At 39.4% G+C, this 21,786-nt stretch overlaps 1 protein-coding gene across 4 annotated transcripts in view; it reads left to right on the plus strand.

Annotated features, from left to right (window-relative positions):
* Gdpd4 (glycerophosphodiester phosphodiesterase domain containing 4) overlaps positions 1-21,786 on the plus strand; it is a 119,142-nt gene that overhangs the window by 60,185 nt on the left and 37,171 nt on the right. For all 4 annotated transcript variants that reach the window (XM_070034948.1, XM_070034945.1, XM_070034947.1 and 1 more), the window contains one exon: positions 20,376-20,526. In XM_070034948.1, the coding sequence (XP_069891049.1) occupies positions 20,376-20,526 (151 nt within the window). The remainder of the gene's footprint in view (positions 1-20,375; positions 20,527-21,786) is intronic.

Raw genomic sequence — 21,786 nt, forward strand, 5'->3', positions numbered from 1 at the left:
TTGTCTTTATTCTTTTACTTCTGTGGCTTCTGTTTTGATGTGGATGACCCTTCCAGCATATTTATTGTTTTGACTATAGTGTGCCTAGAGGTGTTTCTTCTCTGATCTTGGCTGGTTCTTTCTTAAGGCTGAGGAAGTTTTCTGCTATTGTTTTATTAAATATTTTATTGATGCCCTTAGTTTGTACCTCTTCAACTTCTTCTATACCCACAATCCATAAATTTGGCTTTTTGATAATGTCCCAGAGGTCTTTGTAAATTTTGTTCATACTGTCTTAGTACTTTTACTTTGTCTTTGTCTGACTGATCTAGTTGCTACAGTATGTATTTTAACTTTTGATATTCTATTTTCAAGTTGCTCCATTCTGTCTGCAAGACTTTCTATTGAGCTTGTATTTCAGTTATTAAGTCTTTAAATTCCAGAAATTTAGTTCTTTTTTTTTTTCAGGTCTAAGTCTTCGTTGAATTCTTTCATATCTTGCATTGTCTACCTTTTTTCTTTTTTAATTTTTAAAATTTTTAATTTAATACATTTTTATTGTGAAAATACTGTACAGAGGGGTTACAGTTACATGAGCAAGGCAATGAGCACATTTCTTATCAAGCATTGTTGCCTCCTCCTTTATTTTTCCCTGACCATACCTTCCCTCCCACCACCACAACTACAATCCCCCAACACCCTCCCCCACCTAAATTGTAAAGTTCGTTTTTCAACATAGTGTCTTCTATATCTCGCTGTGACAATGGGCCAACCTGTATCCCTACTTAAACATTTTGTTTTTGTTCCTTCCCCTCCCCAAATTATACCAACATCAAATACAGTGAAAACAGAGATTATACCGTGGGGGAGGTACATACAAAGCAACAAAAAAATCACATGGTACCTTATAAATACACTGGAAACAAATAAATACATTGGAAACACTTGTATCCCTATCTTGGGGTTCATTTCGCTTCACTTCATCTTATCTGGTCATATGTACATAGCTTTTGACCTTTTCTGCTTGTCCCAGATATATACTAGTTATTGCAAATAAGGGAAACCATGGGACCTATGTTTCTTTGGGCCTTGGCTTATTTCACTTAATATAATTTTTTCCAAGTCTTTCCATTTCCTAACAAATGGGGCAATGTCATTCTTTCTGATGGAGGCATAGAATTCCATTGTATATATGTACCACATTTTCTTGATCCATTCATCTACTGAGGGGCATCTGGGTTGATTCCAGATCTTAGCTATGGCAAATAATGCTGCAATAAACATAGTTTGCTGGTAGCTTTAGTATGGTCTTGTTTGTGATCATTTGGGTAAACGCCCAAAAGTGGGATTGCTGGGTCATAGGGGAGCTCTATGTGGAGTCTTTTGAGGAACCTCCATACTACTTTCCAAAGTGGTTGAACATGTTTATACTCCCACAAACAATGCAGTAGGGTTCCCTTCTGTCCACATCCCCTCCACCATCTGTTGTTATTAGAGTTCTTGATTATAGCCATTCTAACTGGGGTTACGTGGAATCTCAGTGTTGTTTTGATTTGCATTTCTTTTATGGCTAGAGAGGTTGAACATTTCTTCATGTGTCTATTGGCCATCCTTCTTTCCTCTTCAGAGAAGTTTCTCTGTAAGTCTTTAGCCCATTTATTTATTGGGTAGTTGTTTCTTTGAGGATTTATTGTTGGGGGATTTAATTTTTTGAGTTCCAGGTACATTTTAGATATGAGGCCCTTGTCCATTGTATGGCTAGTGAAGATCTCCCAATCCGTGGGCTTCCTATTGATCTTGCTAGCTATGTCCTTTGCCATGCAGAAGCTCTGCAATTTCATGCAATCCCATTTGTCCAACCTTTCTTTGATTTGTTGTGTTTCTGGGTCTCTATTAAGAAAATTTCAGCCTGCGCCAAGGAGACCTAGGGTTTCTCCTATTCTGTCTTGTCCTGTAATGTTTTCAAGCCATGTCTGCTTTGACTCCAAGGTCTTTGATCCATTTGGAGTTGATTCTGGTGCAGGGTGATATATAAGGATCTAGCTTTAGTTTGTTACAAGTGATTAACCAATTTTGCCAGCATCATTTGCTGAAGAGGCTGTCTTTCTTCCATTCTATTTTTTTAGTTCCTTATCAAAGATTAGATGCTATAGGTCTGTGGGTTCACTGGGTTTTCAGTTCTATTCCATTGGTCCTGAGGTCTGTTCTTGTGCCAGTACCAAGCTGTTTTGATTACTATGGCTTTGTAGTAGAGTTTGAAATTTGGTATTGATATTCCTCCAGCACTATTCTTTCTGTTAAGGATCGTTTTTGCTATTCGGGGTCTTTTATTGTTCCATATGAATTTTTGGATTGTCTCTTCTATTTCCTTGAAGAATGAGGTTGGAATATTGATAGGTATTACATTGAATTTGTCGATAGCCTTGGGAAGTATTGCCATTTTCATGATTTTGATCCTTCCAATCCAGGAGCATGGGAGGTTTTTCTACTTTCTAAGTTCTGTTTTATTTTCCTTTTTCATGTTTTTAAAGTTTTCATCATCGAGGTCCTTCACTTCTTTGGTTAAATTAATTCCTAGGTATTTTATTTTTTAATGAGGCTATTATGAATAGAGTTGCTTTTCTGATTTCAGCCACATTTTTCTCATTGTTGGCATACAGAAAAGCCATTACTTTTTGAGGGTTAATTTTATACCCTGCTACTTTGCCAAAGTTTTGAATCAGCTTGAGTAATTTGGGAGTGGAGTCCATGGGATTCTTTAAATACAAGATTATGTCATCTGCAAAGAGGCAGAGTTTTACTTCATCTTTCCCTATTTGGATTCCTTTTATGTTTGTATCTTGTCTTATTGCTGTAGCTAGGCATTCTAGTACTAAATTGAAGAGAAGTAGAGAGAGTGGACATCCTTGTCTCATTCCTCAGTTACGAGGATATGGCTTTAGACCCATTAAGGATAATGCTTGCTGTAGGTTTGTCATATACAGCCTTTATTGCATTGAGGAATGTTCCCTGGATTCTGAGTTTTTCCAGAGCCTTCATCATAAGGGGGTGTTGGACCTTGTCAAATGCTTTTTCTGGATCTATTGAGATAACCATGTGGTTCTTATCCTAGCTCTTGTGGATGCGATGAATTATATTAATTGATTTGCATATATTGAGCCAGCTTTATATCCCTGAAATGAATCCTGTTTGATCATGGTATATGATTTTTTGGATGAATTGTTGAAGTCGATTGGCAAAAATTTTGTTGAGAAGTTTTGCATCAATATTCATCAAAGAAATGGGTCTATAGTTCTCTTTCTTTGATGAGTCCTGCCTGGTTTTGGGATGAGGATTATGATGGCTTCATAGAAAGAGTTCAGTAGTGAACTTTCTCTTTCAATTTCATTGAAGAGTTGGAGGAGTATTGGTGTGAGTTCTGCTTTGAAGGCCTTGTAGAATTCCGCTGTAAATCCATCCTGTCCTGGGCTTTTCTTAGATGGGAGTTCTCTTATTGCTGTTTCTATTTCAGTGCTTGATATGGGTCTGTTAAGTTGGTATAAATCATCTTGTTTTAGGTTTGGCATTGATATTTGCTAGGAAATCATCCATTTCTTCCAGATGCTTAAATTTATTGGCATAAAGGTTTGAGAAGTATTCCCTTATAATGTTCTGAATCTTGGTTGTTTCTGTGGTGATGTTTCCATTCTTATCTCTGAGTTTGTTTGCTTGGTTGGTTGGTTTTGGGTCTGGTCATGGGCCTGAACTCTGGGCCTGGATGCTGTCCCTCAGCTCTTCAGCTCAAGGCTAGCGCTCTACCACTTGAGTCACAGTGCCACTCCAGCTTTTTTCTTTTTTGCTTATGTGGTGCTGAGGAATCGAACCCAGGGCCTCAAGCATGCAAGGCAAGCGCTCTACCACTGAGCCACCTTCCCAGCCCCTATCTCTGAGTTTGTTTATTTGGGTGTGTTCTCTTCTTTTTCTGATAAGATTTGTTAAGGGTCTGTCAATTTTGTTAATTATTTCAAAGAACCAACTCTTTGTTTTGTTGATTCTTTCTATGTTTTTTGTGGATTCTAATTCATTTAATTCTGATTTAATTTTAATTATTTTTTTCCATCTACTGAATTGGGGTTTAGCTTGCTGCTCTTTTTCAAGGAGGTTCAGGTGTTTCATTAAATTGTTGGTTTCAGATCTCTCCAATTTGTTGATGTAGGAACTCAAGGCTATAAACTTGCCTCTGAGTACTGCCTTTGCTGTTTCCCAGAGGAGCTGGTAATTTGTGTGTTCAATTTTGTTGAATGTCATGAACATTTGAGTTTCCTTTCTAATCTCTTCCATCACCCACTGGTGATTCAGCAGTGTGTTGTTCAGCCTCCTGTGTTACAGGACTTTCTTTGGTGACTTTTGGTGATGAGTTCTAATTTTATTCCCTCGTGATCTGAGAGAATGCAGGGCATAACTTCAATGTTTCTGAATTTGGACAAGTTTGCTTAGTAACCTAGTCTATAAACCTAGTCTTTTTTGAAAAATGTTCCATGTGCTGCTGAGAAAAATGTGTATTCTGATGCTGCTGGGTGAAATATTCAGTAGATGTCTGTTAAATCTAGTTGATCTATGCAGTTGTTTAGATCTGCAGTATCTTTGTTGAGTTTTTGCCGGGTTGATCTATCTAGTGGGGATAGTGATGTCTTAAAGTCCCCAACAATTAATGTCTTTGGATCTGTGCTGTGTGAGATTTGAGGGAAAGTAGTGTTTCTTGGATAAATTTGGGTGCTCTGTTGTTTGGTGAATAGATATTTAGAATTGTAATATCCTCCTAAAGGATAATTAGTATGTTGCGACCTTCTTTATTTCTTCTCACTAATTTTAATTTGAACTCTAGTTTATCTGATATTAGGATTGCAACTTCCACCTGCTTATGGGGGCCGTTTGCTTGGTAGATTTTATTCCAGCTTTTCACTTTCAAAATATGTTTGCTTTTATGACAAGGTGTGACTCTTGAAGGCAGCAGATAGAAGGATCTTGCTTTTTAATCCAACTAGACAGTCTATGTCTCTTAATTGGAGAGTTAAATCCATTAATTTTGAGAGTTTGGACTGAGAGGTGTTTGGGGGCTGTTTGGATTCTCAGTTTAGGTGTGGTTTCTTGGCCTTTATTATGCTCTTGTTGGTTTTCTATGTGTAGGATATCTTTAAGTATCTTTTGTAGGGCTGGTTTGGTGGAGTTTTTCTTTGCTATAGAAGGTTTTTATTTGACCTTCCGTTATGAAGGAGAGTTTAGCTGGGTACAGTATGCTTGGTTGATAGTTGTTTGTCTTTAGGGTGTGGCGTACATCATTCTAGGCTCTTCTTGCTTTAATTGTCTCTGCTGAGAAATCTGAGGTGATTCTAATTGGTTTCTCTTTATAGGTGATTGATCTTTTCTCCCTGACAGCTTTAAGGGTCCATTCCTGGGTCTGAATTGATCCTGTGCAAATTATAATTTGATAGTAGTATGTCCTGTTCTGGTCTGGTCTATTTGGGGTTCTAAAAGCTTCTTGTATCGGAATAGGCCTAAGTTTTTGCATGTTTGGGAAGTTCTCTGCTAGGGTCCTGTTAAATTAATTTCCTAGACCATAAACTTCTGTCTTTAGGTGCTCCTCTAAACCCATTATCCTCAAATTAGGCCTTCTGATGGTGTCTTCCAAATGTTGAATAGATCTATCATATTTCTTGGATTTGTCTTGGATAGTTGTCTGTTCTTTCTCTATAATATCTAGGCTGTCTTCAATCCCAGAGATTCGATCTTCTGCATGGTCTAACCTAGTGTCAAGTTTTTCTACTTTGTTTTTTTATTTCCTTTCCTTCTAATTGGTCGGCTTTGATGGCTTTAAATTCCTGGTTGGAGATTTGTTTTAGATCTTCCTTAATTTGGTGTTCAGTGTTTATTCTCAAATCACTTGGTTGATTGATTATGGTTTCCTTGGACTCCCTTTCCTTCTGATGGACTCCATTCAGTATTCCCTTTGTGGTCTCTCTGGATTCCATAAGCTGTCTGCTTATGGATTCCATGAATGCCTCTATTGATCTTTGTCTATTCTCATCCCGCTCACACAATTCCTGTATTACTCTTTGATTAGCTTCCTCACACTCAAGAGATTCCTTTATTAATTTTTGGTTAGCCTCATCATGCTCGTGAAGTTCCTGTATTAATCTTTGGTTAGCCTCATCTTGCTCCCTACCATGCTCACACTGAGTCCTTTGCAGGTTTTCAATCTTTACATTCACCATGTTTACCAGTAGTGTTTGTAGAGCTTTTTGGGAACTCTCCTCTGGATTATTCATTAACTGTTCTGTCACCTGATTATCATGAGTGGGAGTTGGGATACCCGATTTGCCATTTTTCTGGTGTTTCTCCGGCTTGTTCTGCCCATTTGATATGAAAGTAACAACAATTTTGTGCTAGAACAGTAAGGCTAGCATCAAGGAGAGTCTGTAGTTACACAGTCAAAATGGCTTCAGATACAATCTAGTTCAACAGATACAGTCTATTCAACATCAAACAACACAGGATTAATGTGCTAAAAACATCAAAGAGAGAGTCAGCAAACCAGAAATTAATAGGTTTAGGGAGAATTGTGGGGAAAAATAGGATTAGAGGGATGTGGAGAAGTAAAAGGAGAGAGTGAATTTAACCAAGTCCTAATATCAGAGAGGGAAATGGATAGGACAGGAGAGAGAGAAAAAAAAAACAGAATAAAAAATGAAAATATAAAAATTTAAATTTAAAAAATGAAATGCTTAAAAATTATGTAAATATAAAGAAATTATATTGAGAGAAGGAAAGGATAGGATGAGAGAGATAAAAAGGAAAAAATGAAAAAATAAAATTTCAGAATGGAACATTTAAAAATTATATAGGTATAAAGAAATAATTCTACTATTAAAGAAGTTAAGCCTAAAATGTTGTGGATTGAGTAATAAATTTCTGAATTAAGTATACACACAATGAGGGATAAGGTCTAATAATCGATGATGGGTATATATCTGGGGATATATACATTAAGTCACGCAATTAAGTCACACAAAAGTAAAAGAAGGAAAAAAATAGGACCAAAATGTTAAAAAAAGATTTAAACACACACACACACACACACACACACACACACACACACACACACACACACACACACACACACACACACACACACACACACACACACACACACACACACACACACACACACACACACACCCATCCACGCACACACACCTAAAATTAAAATTATGAAAGAAAAAATAATAGAAAACAAATTAAAAAAATATGTAGAAAGAAAAGTTCTTTGATTTTTTGGGGGGCGGAGGAAGAGGAGGGATCTTGTATCTCCTCTGTGTCCATAGCCAGTCTTTTCGTGGAGTCTCTGGTCTGCTTGTGGTGTTTGGTTTTCCTGTGGCTTGATTTGCTTCTTTTTTATTTTTTTTTGGAATTTTCTTTTTTTATTGTGAAAATACTGTACAAAGGGTTACAATTACATGGGCAAGATAATGAGTACATTTCTTTTTTTTTAATTTTTTATTGTAAAGATACTATAGAGAGGGTTACAGTTACATGAGTAAGGTAATGAGTACACTTCCTATTGAGCATTGTTACCCCCTCCATTGTTTTCCCCCTACCATCCCCTCCCTCCCTACCTTCCCCGAGGTTTTTTTTTTTTTTAATTGTGGTTAAGTGATTACATAATTTCCCAAATTTCACAGTATTGTGGAATAATGATGCACAGTTAAAGTCACAAGTTCATTCTAACTTTCCTGGAGCAAATTGTCTATCACAGTCTATAACATATAATGGTGTACACTATACACCATACATGTGATCAGCAGCATAGGGATATTTAGTAGTGGTTCAAACAGATGAGTGGGAGTTCTTTGTTTCTTAAGTCCTGTTAATTTTGTCATATCACCTAACATTTTGGATTTAGCATCCACTTATCAGGGAGACCATGTACCGTTTGTCTCTTTGCTCTTGGCTTATCTCTTTGCTCTTGGCTTACCTCGTTCAATATGATTCCTTCTAGCTCCATTTCTCTGCAAATGCCATTATTTTGTCATTTCTAATGGCTGCATAATATTCCATTGTGTATAGATACCACAATTTTTGGATCCATTCATCTGTGGTGGGGCATCTGGGTTGTTTCCATATCCTAGCTATTGTGAACAGTGCTGCAATAAACATGGAGGTGCATGTGTCCTTGTATATTGGTTCCTGTTGTTCAGGGTAGATGCCTAGAAGTGGTATGACTGGGTTGTAAGGGAGGTCAATCTTTAGCTTTCTAAGGACCCTCCAGACTGCTTTCCAAAGTGGTTGTATAAGTGTACATTCCCACCAGCAGTGTAATAGGGTTCCTCTTTCTCCACATCCCCTCCAGCATTTGTCGTTGGCTGATTTGTGGATGTGGGACATTCTGACTGAGGTAAGGTGGTATCTCAGGGTTGTCTTTATTTGCATTTCCTTCACAACCAGGGATGGTGAACATTTCCTCATGTGTTTCTTTGCCATTTTTATTTCTTCATCTGAGAAGTCCCTCTTTAGTTCCCTTGCCCATTTAGTAATTGGTTTGTTAGGTTTGGGAGGGATTAGTTTCTTGAGTTCCCTGTATATACAGGATGTTAACCCCTTGTCTGATATATTGCTGGTAAATATTTTTTCCCAGTTAGTTGGTTGTCTTTCTAGCTTGGTTGCGATAGATCTAGCTGTGCAGAAGCTTTTTATTTTAAGGTAGTCCCATTTGTCGAGTCTCTCTTCAATTTGTGGTGACCCTGGGACTCTGTTCAGGAAGTTCCTTCCTGTGCCTATTAGTTCAAGTGTCTCTCCTACTCTGTCCTGCAGTAGTTTCAGAGATTCAGGTTTAATGTTAAGGTCTTTAATCCATTTTGAGTTGATGTTGGTGCATGGTGATAGGCTGGGGTCCACTTTTACTTTTCTGCATGTGGCCTCCCAGTTTTCCCAGCACCAGTGGTTGAAGAGGCTGTGTTTCTTCCATTGTATGTCTTTGGCTCCTTTGTCTAATATCAGCTGGCTGTAGGCCTGTGGATTTATTTCTGGATCTTCTATTCTGTTCCATTGGTCTTCGGGTCTGTTTTTGTGCCAGTACCATGCTGTCTTTGTTATTATAGCTCTGTAGTAGAGTTTGAAGTTCGGCATGGATATCCCTCCCATGTTGTCTTTATTCCCTAGAATTGTTTTGGCTATTCTAGGTCTTTTGTTGTTCCATATGAATTTTTGGACTGTTTTCTGTATTTCAGTGATGTACATCATTGGGATTTTAATAGGAATTGCATTGGATTTGTGTATTAATTTTGGCAGTATTACCATCTTCACTATATTAAGTCAGCCTATCCAAGAGCATGGGAGATCTTTCCATTTCCTAGTGTCTTCTGCAATTTCTTTCTTTAACTTTTTATAGTTCTCATTAAATAGTTCTTTTACATCTTTGGTTAGGTTAATTCCCAAATACTTTATTTTTGGGGAGGTTATTGTGAATGGTGTTGCTCCCTTTATTTCCCTCTCTTCTTGTGCATTGTCAGTGTACAGGAAGGAAACTGATTTTTGTGGGTTTATTTTGTATCCTGCTACTTTGCTGAAGTGATTTATAATTTCTAAGAGTTTGGGGATGGAGTTTTTGGGATCATGAAGGTATAGTATCATGTCGTCTGCAAAAAGGGATAGTTTAACTTCTTCTTTCCCTATGCGGATACCTTTAATGTCTTTTCTTGCCTTATTGCCCTGGCTAAGGGTTCCGGACTGTATTGAAGAGGAGTGGAGACAGTGGGCATCCTTGCCTTGTTCCTGATTTTAGGAGAATTGGTTGTAGCTTTTCCCCATTAAGTATAATATTGGCTATTGGTCTGTCATAAATGGCTTTTATTGTTTTAAGAAATGTTCCTTCTATTCCTATTTTCTCCAGAGCTTTTAGAATGAATGAATGTTGAATTTTATCAAAGGCCTTTTCTGCATCTGTGGTGATAATGATGTGATTCTTGACCTTGGCTCTGTTGATGTGTTGGATTACATTTATTGACTTACGTATGTTAAACCATCCCTGCATCTCTGCGATGAAGCCTACCTGGTCATAGTGTATGCTTTTTTTTTTTTTTTTTATGTGTTTCTGGATTCTGTTAGCTAGAATCTTGTTAAGGATCTTTGCATCTGTGTTCATCAAGGGAATTGGCCTATAATTCTCCTTTTTGGTTGGGTCTTTGCCTGGTTTGGGGATGAGTGTGATATTGGCTTTGTAGAATGAGTTTGGGATAGCTCCCTCCTTCTCTGTTTCTCTGAAGAGCTTGAGGAGTATGGGTATTAGTTCTTCTTTAAAAGTCTTATAGAATTCTGCTGTGAATCCATCTGGTCCTGGGCTGTTTTTTTGTTGGAAGACTTTTGATAGCTTCCTGTATCTCGTTGTAGGATATTGGCTTATTTAATTGGTTTACTTCTTCTTTGCAACTTGTATTTCTCTAAAAATGCATCCATTTCTGCCAAGTTTTCTTCCTTTAGAGAGTATAACTTTTGAAAGTAGTCTGTTAGGATTGTTTGGATATCTTGGGTACATGTTGTGATTTTTGCCGTGGCATCCCTAATCCTGTTAATATGGGTTTCCTCTCTTCTTTTTTTAATTAATCTTGCCAACGGTCCATCAATTTTGTTTATTTTTTCAAAGAACCAGCTTTTTGTTTGGTTTATTTTGGCTATAATTTTCTGATTTTCTAATTGGTTAATTTCTGCTCTTAATTTGGTTATTTGGCTCCATCTAGTAAGTTTAGGTTCCATTTTTTATTGTTTTTCTAGCTGTTTTAATTGCAACATGAGATTATTTACTTGGTCTGTCTCCATTCTCTTGATGGGGGCACTGAGGGCAATAAATTTGCCCCTCAGGACTGCTTTTGCTGTGTCCCACAAGTTTCTTTGTGAGGTGTTTTCATTTTCATTGAGTTGTAGGAAATGTTTTATTTCGTCTCTGATCTCTTCTATTACCCAGGCATTGCTAAGGAGTGTGCTGTTCAATTTCCATGTATTAGAGAAATTTCTGCGGTATGCTTTGTTATTGAGAACTAGCTTGATTCCACTGTGGTCAGATAGGATACAGGGGATTATGTCGATCTCTTTGTATTTGCTTAAGTTCCTTGCATGAACTATGATATGGTCTATTTTGGAGAAAGTTCCATGAGCTGCTGAGAAGAATGTGTACTGTGTTGTTTTAGGGTGAAATACTCGGTAGATGTCAGTTAATTCCACTTGAAGTATGGCCTCACTTAATTCGGTAGCTTCTTTGCCAATCATCTGGTTGGTAGACCTGTCCTTTGGTGAGAGTGGTGTGTTGAAGTCTCCTAGTATTTTCATATTGGGATCTATTTTATTCTGTAAGTTTGAGAGTATTTGTTTAACATATCTGGGTGCACCAATATTTGGGGCATAGAAGTTGATGATGGTTATATCCTCCTCTTGGATTGTTCCCTTTATTAATATGTAGTGTCCATCCTTGTCTTTCTGTACTGATTTTAATGAAAAGTTTATTTTGTCAGCTATCAGGATAGGTACACCTGCTTTCTTACTGGGGGCATTTGATTGGTAGATCCTTTTCCAACCCTTTACTCTGAATTTGTTTGTATGTTTGGCTGAGAGGTGGGTCTCCTGAAGGCAACAGATGGATGGGTCTTGTTTTCTGATCCAGTCTGCAGTTCTTTTTCTTTTGATTGGCGAATTAAGCCCATTAATATTAAGAGAAAGTATAGAGAGATGCATTGTTGTCCCTGCCATTCCATTTTCCTAAGTTTTTCTTCTTTCCTTTCCTCCTGTGCTTGCTCAGTTAGACTTTGATTAATGCCTGTATGGGTGCAGGTCCCAGTTCCTGGTTGCTTTCTTCAGGTTGTGTCCCCCCTCTTAGAATTCTTTGTAATGCTGGCTTAATGTTTATGTATTCATTTAGTTTTTCTTTGCTATTAAAAGTTTTCAGTTCTCCATCAAATGTGAATGCTAGCTTTGCCGGGTAGATCAGTCTGGGTTGGCAGTTATTGGCTCTCAGGGCTCATATGGTACTTTCCCAGGCCTTTCTTGCATTCAGTGTTTGTGTGGAGACATCTGCAGTGATTCTAATTTTTTTCCCATTGTAGTATAGCTCCTTCTTCATTTTTGCTGCATGCAAGATTGTTTCCTTATTATTCAGATCTATCATTTTTACTATAATGTGTCTAGAAGTGTTTCTCCTGGGATCTTGCTTGTTGGGTGTTCTATATGCTTCTGTTATGTAGGTAAGATGTTCTTTTTTGAGGTGAGGAAAATTTTCACTGATTATCTTGTCGGATAGGTGTTGCATTCCCTTGCTCTGAAATTCCTCACCTTCATCCACTCCAATTATATGAAAGTTAAATTTCATGGCATTATCTGCTTGCTCTTGAATTTCCCTTTGGCTTAATTTGAGTGATTTTTCCATATCTGTCACTTTTTGGTCCAGTTGGTGTATTCTGTCTTCTGTATCTGACACTCTACATTCCATTTCATTCACTCTGTTGACCATGGCTTTTATTGTGGTTTGCATGGAGGAAATGGATTCATTTATGGATTCGATGTTGGTTCTCAAAGTACTGATCTCACCTCTTAATGAGGTATGTACTACCTCTAATTTGGCATTTATCTCACTTCTTACTGAGGTTTGTGCAGCCTCTATTTTTGCATGCATCTCCTGTTTGATATCCTGTATCTCTTTTGATAGTTCATCCTTGTGCTCTTTCAATTTCTGATCTATTTCTCGCTTTATTTCTTGAGTCATTGCCTCCAGCAACCCTTGGATGTAGCTTTTGTCTTCCATTCCTGCTTCGCTCCCACTGGGGCTCTCCCCTGCGTGGCTGCTGGCTATTGAGGATAGCTTGCTATCCTGGGTGGTGATAAACCTTGTAATTTTTCTCTGTGATTTTCGCATGGGGGTTCAAGGATTATTATAGACTAACTGCAATTTTGTTTTGGTGTGTCTTTCTTTTTTTGGTTGCTGATTCTGTATTGGTAGAGAGAGTCTGTGCCTGATCTGGGTTCTGTTGGGGGCCTACATCCAGGTGCTGGTCTGACCTACATAGGATTCTCGGCTCTCTGCTGTATATCGCTGGCAATTCCCACCTTTGGAAGGGTTGAGCAGCCTAGACTGTTTGTGTTTGTTCCTACAGGTGCTCTTGGCAAGATCAGATGCTCTGGATGCACTCTCCCAGATGCTGGAGTCTGCTATGGGCTCTGGATGGGTTTTTTTGTTTTTTTGTTTTTTGGGGGCTGGTTGTGGACTTGAACTCTAAGTTTGGGTGCTGTCCCTTAGCTCTTCAGCTCAAGGCTGGCACCCTACCACTTGAGCCACAGCACCACTTCTGACCCTTTCTGCTTATGTGATGCTGAGGAATCAGATCCAGGGCCTCATGCACCTAAGACTATCACTCTACTGCTGAGCCACCTTACCAGCCTGAGCTCCTGCCTACTATTAGGTGCTGGCAGCCTGTGTTGCCCAATTCCCAGCCTAGAGTATATGGGTTGGGTTTTGGTAGGATTTGGGCTTCTCTTGTCCTGAGCTTCCAGGTCTTTTGTTGTCACAGGAGTACTTCCCAGGGGGTACAGTTCCCTGTTTTTCTACCCTCTGCTGAGGCATATGCTCAGCTTTTTTTTTTTTTTTTTTTTTTTTTTTTTGTCGGTCGTGGGGCTTGAACTCTGGGCCTGGGCACTGTCCCTCAGCTCTTCAGCTCAAGGCGAGCGCTCTACCACTTGAGCTACAGCGCCACTTCCGGTTTTCTGGTGGTTTATTGGAGATAGGAGTCTCACAGTCTCTCCTGCCCGGGCTGGCTTTTGAACCGCGATCCTCAGATCTCAGCCTCCTGAGTAGCTAGGATTACAGGCGTGAGCCACCAGCGCCCGGCTATGCTCAGCTTTTGACTTCAGTTGGGAGGAGTTGGTTGTGTTGTTCAGGCGCCGGATCCCCAGGCCTGGTTCTGGCCCCCTGCCTGGAGCACACCTGTTGGTCCTGTGCTGCTGTGTATAGCACGTAGGTTATGCAGCCTTGGGTACACAGTTCAAATTTCTTCTACTCTTGGTTGTCTTGACCCAGGGGCGCTGTTCCTGGCTTGGGCATTTAAGCTCGCTCTTGCTCTAGCCTGGCCAGCTGAGTGTGCGCCACGGGCTGGTGGAGCTCTCAAACAGTTCCCAGTTTTAGTGGGTCCTGTGGTCCGGGTGTTGGGGTAGGGAGTCTAGGTCAGGGTCTGGGGATTCCCTCCAGCTCTGGTCTCCCTTGAGGGATACACTGTCCCCTGTGGGGTACTCACCCTGGAGCTAGTTGTTTCTGTGTGGTGTAGGTCATCAGTTGCTGTTGCAATCCGAGTTCAGTTGGGATGGTTGTGGGCTGGGCTGGGCAGTGGTGGCTCTGTGTGATTCTCTTCTGTCTCTGCCTCTGTTGAAGCTGTCGGGTCCACAGTGTCCACGCTCAAGCGGATTCTGCGTGAGTTATCTGCATGCAGCTCCCTGTGTCTCTGGGACCCCGGCAACCCCCGCCGGGTAGTTGCAATCAGTGGGTCTCACAGCGGTACCTCAGGTGGCTTCTGCACGGGTGATCTGCAGGCAGCCCCCTGTGTCTCTGGGACCCCGGCAGCCCCCGCCAGGTCATCACAATCAGCGGGTCTGACACCAGTACCTCAGGCGGCTTCTGCGCATCTGCAGACAGCTCCCTTTGTCGTGCTGCCAGTGCCAGGCGGCTTTGGTGGGATCTTGATTTGTTTCTTAAGTCAGTTTGTTTGAGCAGGCAGAAAGAAGCTCTGCCTTACCCAGGACTTTGTCATCTCCTCCCAGGCTAGTTCAGTGGGAGGGAGATCTGGTTTGAGTATCACTAAAGAGGGAAATGCTTGTTTCCTCTAGCTTGGAGTTGCTGTGATGAGGCTAGGCTCTGGGTAGGGTTGAGGCCTATCAGCAATCAGTAGCTTTTCCCTGAATGGCTAGCTCCTGAGACACTCACAGAACCCAGCCTGGAGCCATTCTCAGGGTTTATGTTTCCTGAGTTTCAATTGTTTGTCTTTTACATCTCCTGCTGTCTAGGCTGCAGCTGGGAGGAGTAGCCTCTGGTTCTGTTTACCCAGTGAAGAAAGTCACTCCTTGGGGGTGGAGCTTCCTCTGCGTGGGAAGGGCGACTTTCCCCTGGGTGGAGCTGAGCCTGGCAGGTCAGGTCAGGTTCCTGTGACCTGCTGAATGGCTCTCCTATTGTTTTCTTCCAAGGCCTGAGTTGGAGCTAGCTGCTCCGATCTGGCCTTTGTCAGTATTAAAGATGGAGATCTTCTTTGGTGGTGGGGGAGGGGCTACCTTCCCACCACTGCTTCACGAGAAGGATTGAGGATGTCTTGGTTCTACTTATGCCAGACTCTTGGTTCCTGGGCCATCCCTGGTCTGTAATCAGCAGGATGATTTCTGCACCTTGTCAGTTCTTGCTGTTGGTGAATAGAATCTGCTTGCACACCACATCTGGCACTTATGTCCTGGACTCTCTCTGTTGATATGGTGGCCCCACTGCCACTGCCACCATGGCTACTGGCAAGTGCTCAGATCTGTCTCCTTGGCCAAGCTGCCTGGATTTTCCCTCTCTGGTCAAACTCTCAAGTGATGACTCACTTGGTGTGATTCTCTAGCCTGTTCACTGGAACACTAAAACTGCTTTGTATGTGAGAGCTTGTTTAGCCTCCAGCTTTTCCTCCACCATCTTCCTCTAGACTCCCTCCTTATTTTATTTATCCATTTGTTGGAGTTCTCTTTGTATGAAGTCAGTTTATTTGTATCTTGATTTCTTTCATTTCATTAATCATTCCTGTCATAGATCTTCTGAGTTCATTGGTAGAGATCTATGTGCTTTACTTTCATTCAGTTCCTTTGTTGTAGAATTGTTGACCTTTGGGAGAAACATATTTTCATATATCCTCATTTTACTAAAATTTCTGCACATCTAAATGTGTGTTTTCGATTGAAGAGCTAAGTCTCTTTCAGTTGGGAATTTACTAATGTTTAGGTATGACTGGGTAGTGGCAGGATTGTAGTGAATTTTTTAGTCACTATTCTATAAGGAGACATGGCACAGTAGTAGTCAAAGATAGTATTCAAGAGGCTGGTCCCATTCCATGTATGATTCAGGGAGAACAATTTTAGCTGCAGAGATAATCACAGATGACACATACCCACTCTGAGACAGCAATAGTTTCTATTAGCATTAAAGCTTTACCACATCTTCAGTATCTTGTAAGGATTACAGGGGCAAAGATGATACTTTGTGGAAAAGGAGTACTTTGGTTAGTAATGCTAACAATTATCACCAGGTATGTACTGTTAGAAGGGCAGAAGGGTTGGCAATTATGGCTAGTTGAAGGGGGGTAATAAAAGAGTAGAGTTTGAGAGGTAGAAAAGTCTAGTTAGTGGTGTATTGAGGAAAATGGCAAAAGAGATTGAATGATCACATCCAAATAAATAGGTAAAAATATCTGGCAATCTGGTTAACCTGCTAAAGGTAACAAGGACAGATTGTGGATGCATGAATAAAGATGGAAGAAAGCATGACTGCTATAATAGTTCCATAGTTCCATTGGTAAATCAAGGGGCATATTTATATACTTAAGCAGAATTTTGTTGAAGGGGAGGGTGTGTTGTAATCGCAGGTAAAGTAACATAAAGGAAAACAGAAGGAAGAATTAAGTCAACAAGAATGGAGGAAAAGAAATACCCAAACCAAATATATGTTTTTTAAATTCTAAATAGAAAAAACAATAAAAACAGAGGGAGGGAGAGAGAGAGAGAGAGGAGAGAGAGAGAATTTCAGAGTTCTCAACTGTTGTATCCTTCAGTATAGCAGGTGTCAACATAACCACTTGCTATAATGGTGAGTCCCCAGAAGAGATCTGGAACTGAAAGTCTAATTAGAGTCTCTAGTAAGGGGTTGCTATGCTTTAGTAGAAGCATAGAAGCCTAGGTAGCCATAGTCATAGACAATGAAAGCAGAATTGTGTTTCTGAGGCTTATAGAAGCAATTCTGATTGCCTTGTGGGATCAAAAGGGGCAATTCTACCCACAGTATTACATTTAGGAAATATATTTAATTTCTATACTTAAAAGACAGAGAGGGAAGAGGGGAGGGAAGGAGAGGAGAAAAACAGAGAGAGAGAGAGAGAGAGAGAGAGAGAGAGAGGAGAGAGAAATGATGAACAAAATATGGGAGGTGTCATTGGAGATGTGCCATGTCAGGTCATATTAGAGTCTGAAGCAAAATGAAAAATCCATTATACCAGTGCTATCTATATCTAAATTTTAATATTTTTCTTATCATGGATTTTGCACTAGTTTTGATTTTAAAACCATCACATAGACAGAATATTTATCTTGCTTACTGAATTTTGAACCCCTTAATTTAAAAGTTTGAGTGGATTACTGTTGTTGTTTTGCTTAAAATGCTTATTTTTGTTGTTTGTGTTGTTGTGGGGCTTGAACTCTGGGCCTGGGTGCTGTCCCTCAGCTCTTCAGCTCAAGGCTAGTGCTCTACCACTTGAGCCATAGTGCCACTTCCGGTTTTCTGGTGGTTAGTTGGAGATAAGAGTCTCACCGTCTTTCCTGCTCGGGTTGGCATTGAACCACGATTCTCAGATCTCAGCCTCTTGTGTAGCTAGGATTATAGGTGTGAGTCACCAGCACTCAGCTAAAATACTTTTTAAAAGATTAAAAATAAGCATTTAATATTTGCTGGTAAATTCATAATTTCTGGCAATCTTCATTATTTTGTCGATACAGGTTCACAATTGTATCATTTCTCTTTTTGCTTAATTACATCTTTTAATTTTCATAGTAAAATTGTGCTGGAAATGAATTATCCTTCTATTTGTTTGTATAAAAACATTTTCATTTCCCCCTCATTCCTGAGCAGTATTTTTTTACTGTGTGTGAAATTTTGACATTTTCTTTCAACCTATAAAATACATGGTTCCATAAATTTCTCATATTAAATGGGAATATCTGCTGTATGCATTTTAGACTGTATTTCTTGCTTCATATGCCCCCTGTTGGCTACTTTTAAATTTGTTTTTATTGGGTTTTTTTTATTGTTGTTGTCTTTCTATTTTGGTTATAATGATCCTTAATACAATGGGTTGGGCGGAGATGTATATTCTTTTATTTATCCTTCTTGATATTTATTTAGATTCTTGGATTTGCTGATGTAAAACTTTCACATCAAATATTAAATCTTCGTTTTTATTTCTTCAGCTATTATTTGTCTTACCAATTTGGGGGACTCTATACATATATAATACTGCTTGGTATTGACTTGAAAGTCATTTCTACTCTATCATTCTTATTTCTGTACTCCATATGAATAGATTCGGTTGCTTCATCTTCAGCATCTTCAAGTTCACTGGTCTTTGCATGACCTGCAGTATCTGATCTGTTATAAGTTTTATGCACCGGAATTTTCACTTATATTTTCCATTTCTGAAATTATATCATACGTTTATGTCTTTTGTTCATGTTTTCCTATTTATGTAATTTATATTTTTGTTTTATATTATTTAACACTCATCTAATTCCATCTTTCATTTTTTAATTTATTTCTATTAAGCTTCTTCTCTTACATATATTCACATGTTTTTGCATCTTTTTTTTTTTTTTTTTTTTTGCCAGGCCTGGAGTTTGAACTCAGGGCCTGGTCACTGTCCCCGAGCCTCTCTGTGCTCAAGACTAGCACTCTACCACTTGAGCCACAGTGCCACTTCCGACTTTTTCTGAGGAATTGTACCTAGGGCCTCATGCATGTGAGGCAAGCACTGTGCCACTGAGCCACCTTCCCAGCCCTAAAGTCACTTTCAAATAAGCTTTGATACTTTGGAATCATGAGTTTTTTAGAAAAGCCTTTTTTATGGTGGTTCTAAAATAACTCTAAATTCATTCTAGTTCCAAATGATCCTCATATCTTTTATTCTTCCCCTCCCCTCTCCCTCTTTTTTTCCTTTCCTTTTCTCTCTCTCTTCTTTCTTATTCAAGGTTTAACTGTATAGCTGATCAGTCTTGAACTCACAAACCTTTTACCTGAGCTTTCCAAGTGCTGAGATTACTTCTGTGAACATCTGGCAGTTATCCTTATATTCAAGCTGTGATCTCCTGAACTCCCTAAAGAATGTCCACAAAATCATTGAATTCTTACTGGATGGAAACTGAATAATTCACATCTCATTTGAGGTCTGTGATTTGTCTTATAATTTGTTGTTTGTTTTGTTTTGTTTTTTATCTGTCATGGGGCTTGAACTCAGGGCCTGGGCACTGTCTATGAGCTTTTTCAGTCAAGGCTAGTATTCTACTACTTTGAGCCACAGCACCACTTCTGGTTTTCTAATAATTAATTGGATATGAGAGTTTCAAGGACTTTCCTGCCCTCGCTGGCTTTTGAAACACAATTCCTGGATCTTAGCCTCCTGAGTAGTTAGAATTACAGGTGTGAGCCACTAGTACCTGGCTGTCTTATAACTTTTTGATAATTTTTCTTAAGCTTCATAGTTTCACTCCAGATGTGTGAACATTGTTAGATGTGTTAGATTGTACATATTGTTATTTAGCTATAGACCTCAAGGGATCTACGTATACTTCTCAGGAACTGTTCTGTACTTGCATAGCTCTATCCAGTATTGGCCTCTAGCCCCCAAATTCTGTCTTGGACACTCCCTATTCTGATCTCCTCCCCATTTTAGCAAGATACCTGACTGCCTTTAATTTGCCCCTTCCTGTACCACAGTCTTGTATTCACTTTCAGGAAGTCTGTACTGGTATAGCTAATTTCATTTATTTCCCTTTTCTCAGAGATCATAATAGCATGTTTCCAATTGCTTATTGACAATTGCTTTCTAGGTGTTTATGGTAAGTAAATATCACCTCTTTCTCCCTTGTGACCATTATTACAGATGTTTTCTTCATACATATTTAATGAGAAAGGAAGAGTTTTATAAAATGAGATTCTCCAAAGGAAATGATAGGAACTTTTCTAATGATACTGTCTGATGTGGAGGGTCTAGGACCTGAAACACTCATGGCAGGAGCCTACCTGGAAAAAAAAGTATCTTTCCTTACCATCTCCCCAAGTTAGCAATGTCCCTGCTGCTTGGTTGATGCTAGCAAACCTCTGAATAAGGAAGCTACTCTTCCATCATCACTAATATAACTATATTATGAGAGATCAGCCCTGAGGTAGGAAAATACTGGCATCAGTGTAAAGCTGTATAAATCTTGCCCTTTGCTAGGATTCATGAGAAAGTAAAGAGCCCTAGTAAAACCTGTGACCTTGTAGGTCTTTGGAAGGATCCTGTAGCTAAGTTAAGCCTATCTAATTCTTCCCTTCTTTCCCCCTCTGCCTGCAGTTATGATCGTGTGCCTTTCCTCATGCATGACCATGACCTGAGTAGAACAACCAATATCAAGGAGGTCATGCCAAATGCCACCTATAACCACTCTGCCTTCTTCAGTTGGCCTTTGCTGAGTACTCTGAATGCTGGCAAATGGTTTGTAGAGGTAAGACAGTCCCTGCACAGTGTCTGTACAGATTCAGGTGCTGCTCCTGGAGATGATGGCCAGGTTGAAGCCAGACAGACAGGTATGTATACATTTCCATTCTAGTACTATAGCATTGGCAGGAGGGATTTTCTGGTAATTCAGTGAGTCTGATTGCTGCTTTCAGTGTTCTCTAGGAAGTCTCAAGATAGGCTTTTTTGCCAGTCCTGGGCTTGAACTCAGGGCCTGGGCACTATTCCTAAGCTTCAGTTTTGCTTGAGGCTAGCACTGTACCACTTGAGCCACAGCACCATTTCTGGCTTTTTCTGTTTCTGTAGTACTGAGGAATGGAACCCAGGGTTTCATGCATGCTAGGAAAACACTCTTGCACTAAGCCACATTCCCAGCCTCTGAAGATAGGCTTTTAAACTTAACCTTATGCAATTCTTTTACACCCAAGTATATACTTCATATATACATATATATTTATATATACTTATGTAATTATACATTTTATACTTATATATTTGTATGTATTTATATATACTTTAATAGCTTTCCTACCATGTAATAGAGTTATCCTGAGTTATTTTGAGTAGCTCACTAGCTTAGATAAGGCAGACTAAGAAACACTCTTGATTCCTTCTTACTATTCAATAAATATATATAGTGAGTAGCTGCTAGGTATTAAGCAAGTGTAATACAATAGAAAATAAACATTGCTTCAGCCTTGATGGAGTTCACCAGCCAGTATAAGAAACTATCAGAATTCATTGTGATAAATGACAAACTACAGTTAATTTCAGGTTGCATTAGGAGCATACAACAACAACTTCTAAGTCAATCTTAATGATAAAGATGGAAGGAGATAGGTTAATTAAGACTATACTAAAATATTGTGTATTGTGTGCACTGCAACTTCGAGCCAAGAGTCCCCTTGAAGTTGGAGAAGTACGTACTTCGTGTCTAAGAGGTACCATTTTGCTGAAGGGTAATCATTAATAAGAGAATATGTGGACCCTGTTGGTGATGTATTTCAGAGAGGCATTATATGGTGAGGATAAAAAAAGATGAGGATGAGAACATAAAGAGGAAGGGAGGGAAGGAAAAGAAGAGAAGGAAAGGGAAGAAGGGAGCAATGTTTATTCTCCATTGTATTACACTTGCTTAATACCTAGCAGCTACTCACTGTATATATTTATTGAATAGTAAGAAGGAACCAAGAGTGTTTCTTAGTCTGCCTTATCTAAGCTAGTGAGCTACTCAAAATAACTCAGGATA

The sequence above is a fragment of the Dipodomys merriami genome, unplaced genomic scaffold (assembly GCF_024711535.1).
Source record: "Dipodomys merriami isolate MVZ:Mamm:240054 unplaced genomic scaffold, mDipMer1.0.p SCAF_25, whole genome shotgun sequence".
NCBI lineage: Eukaryota > Metazoa > Chordata > Mammalia > Rodentia > Heteromyidae > Dipodomys > Dipodomys merriami.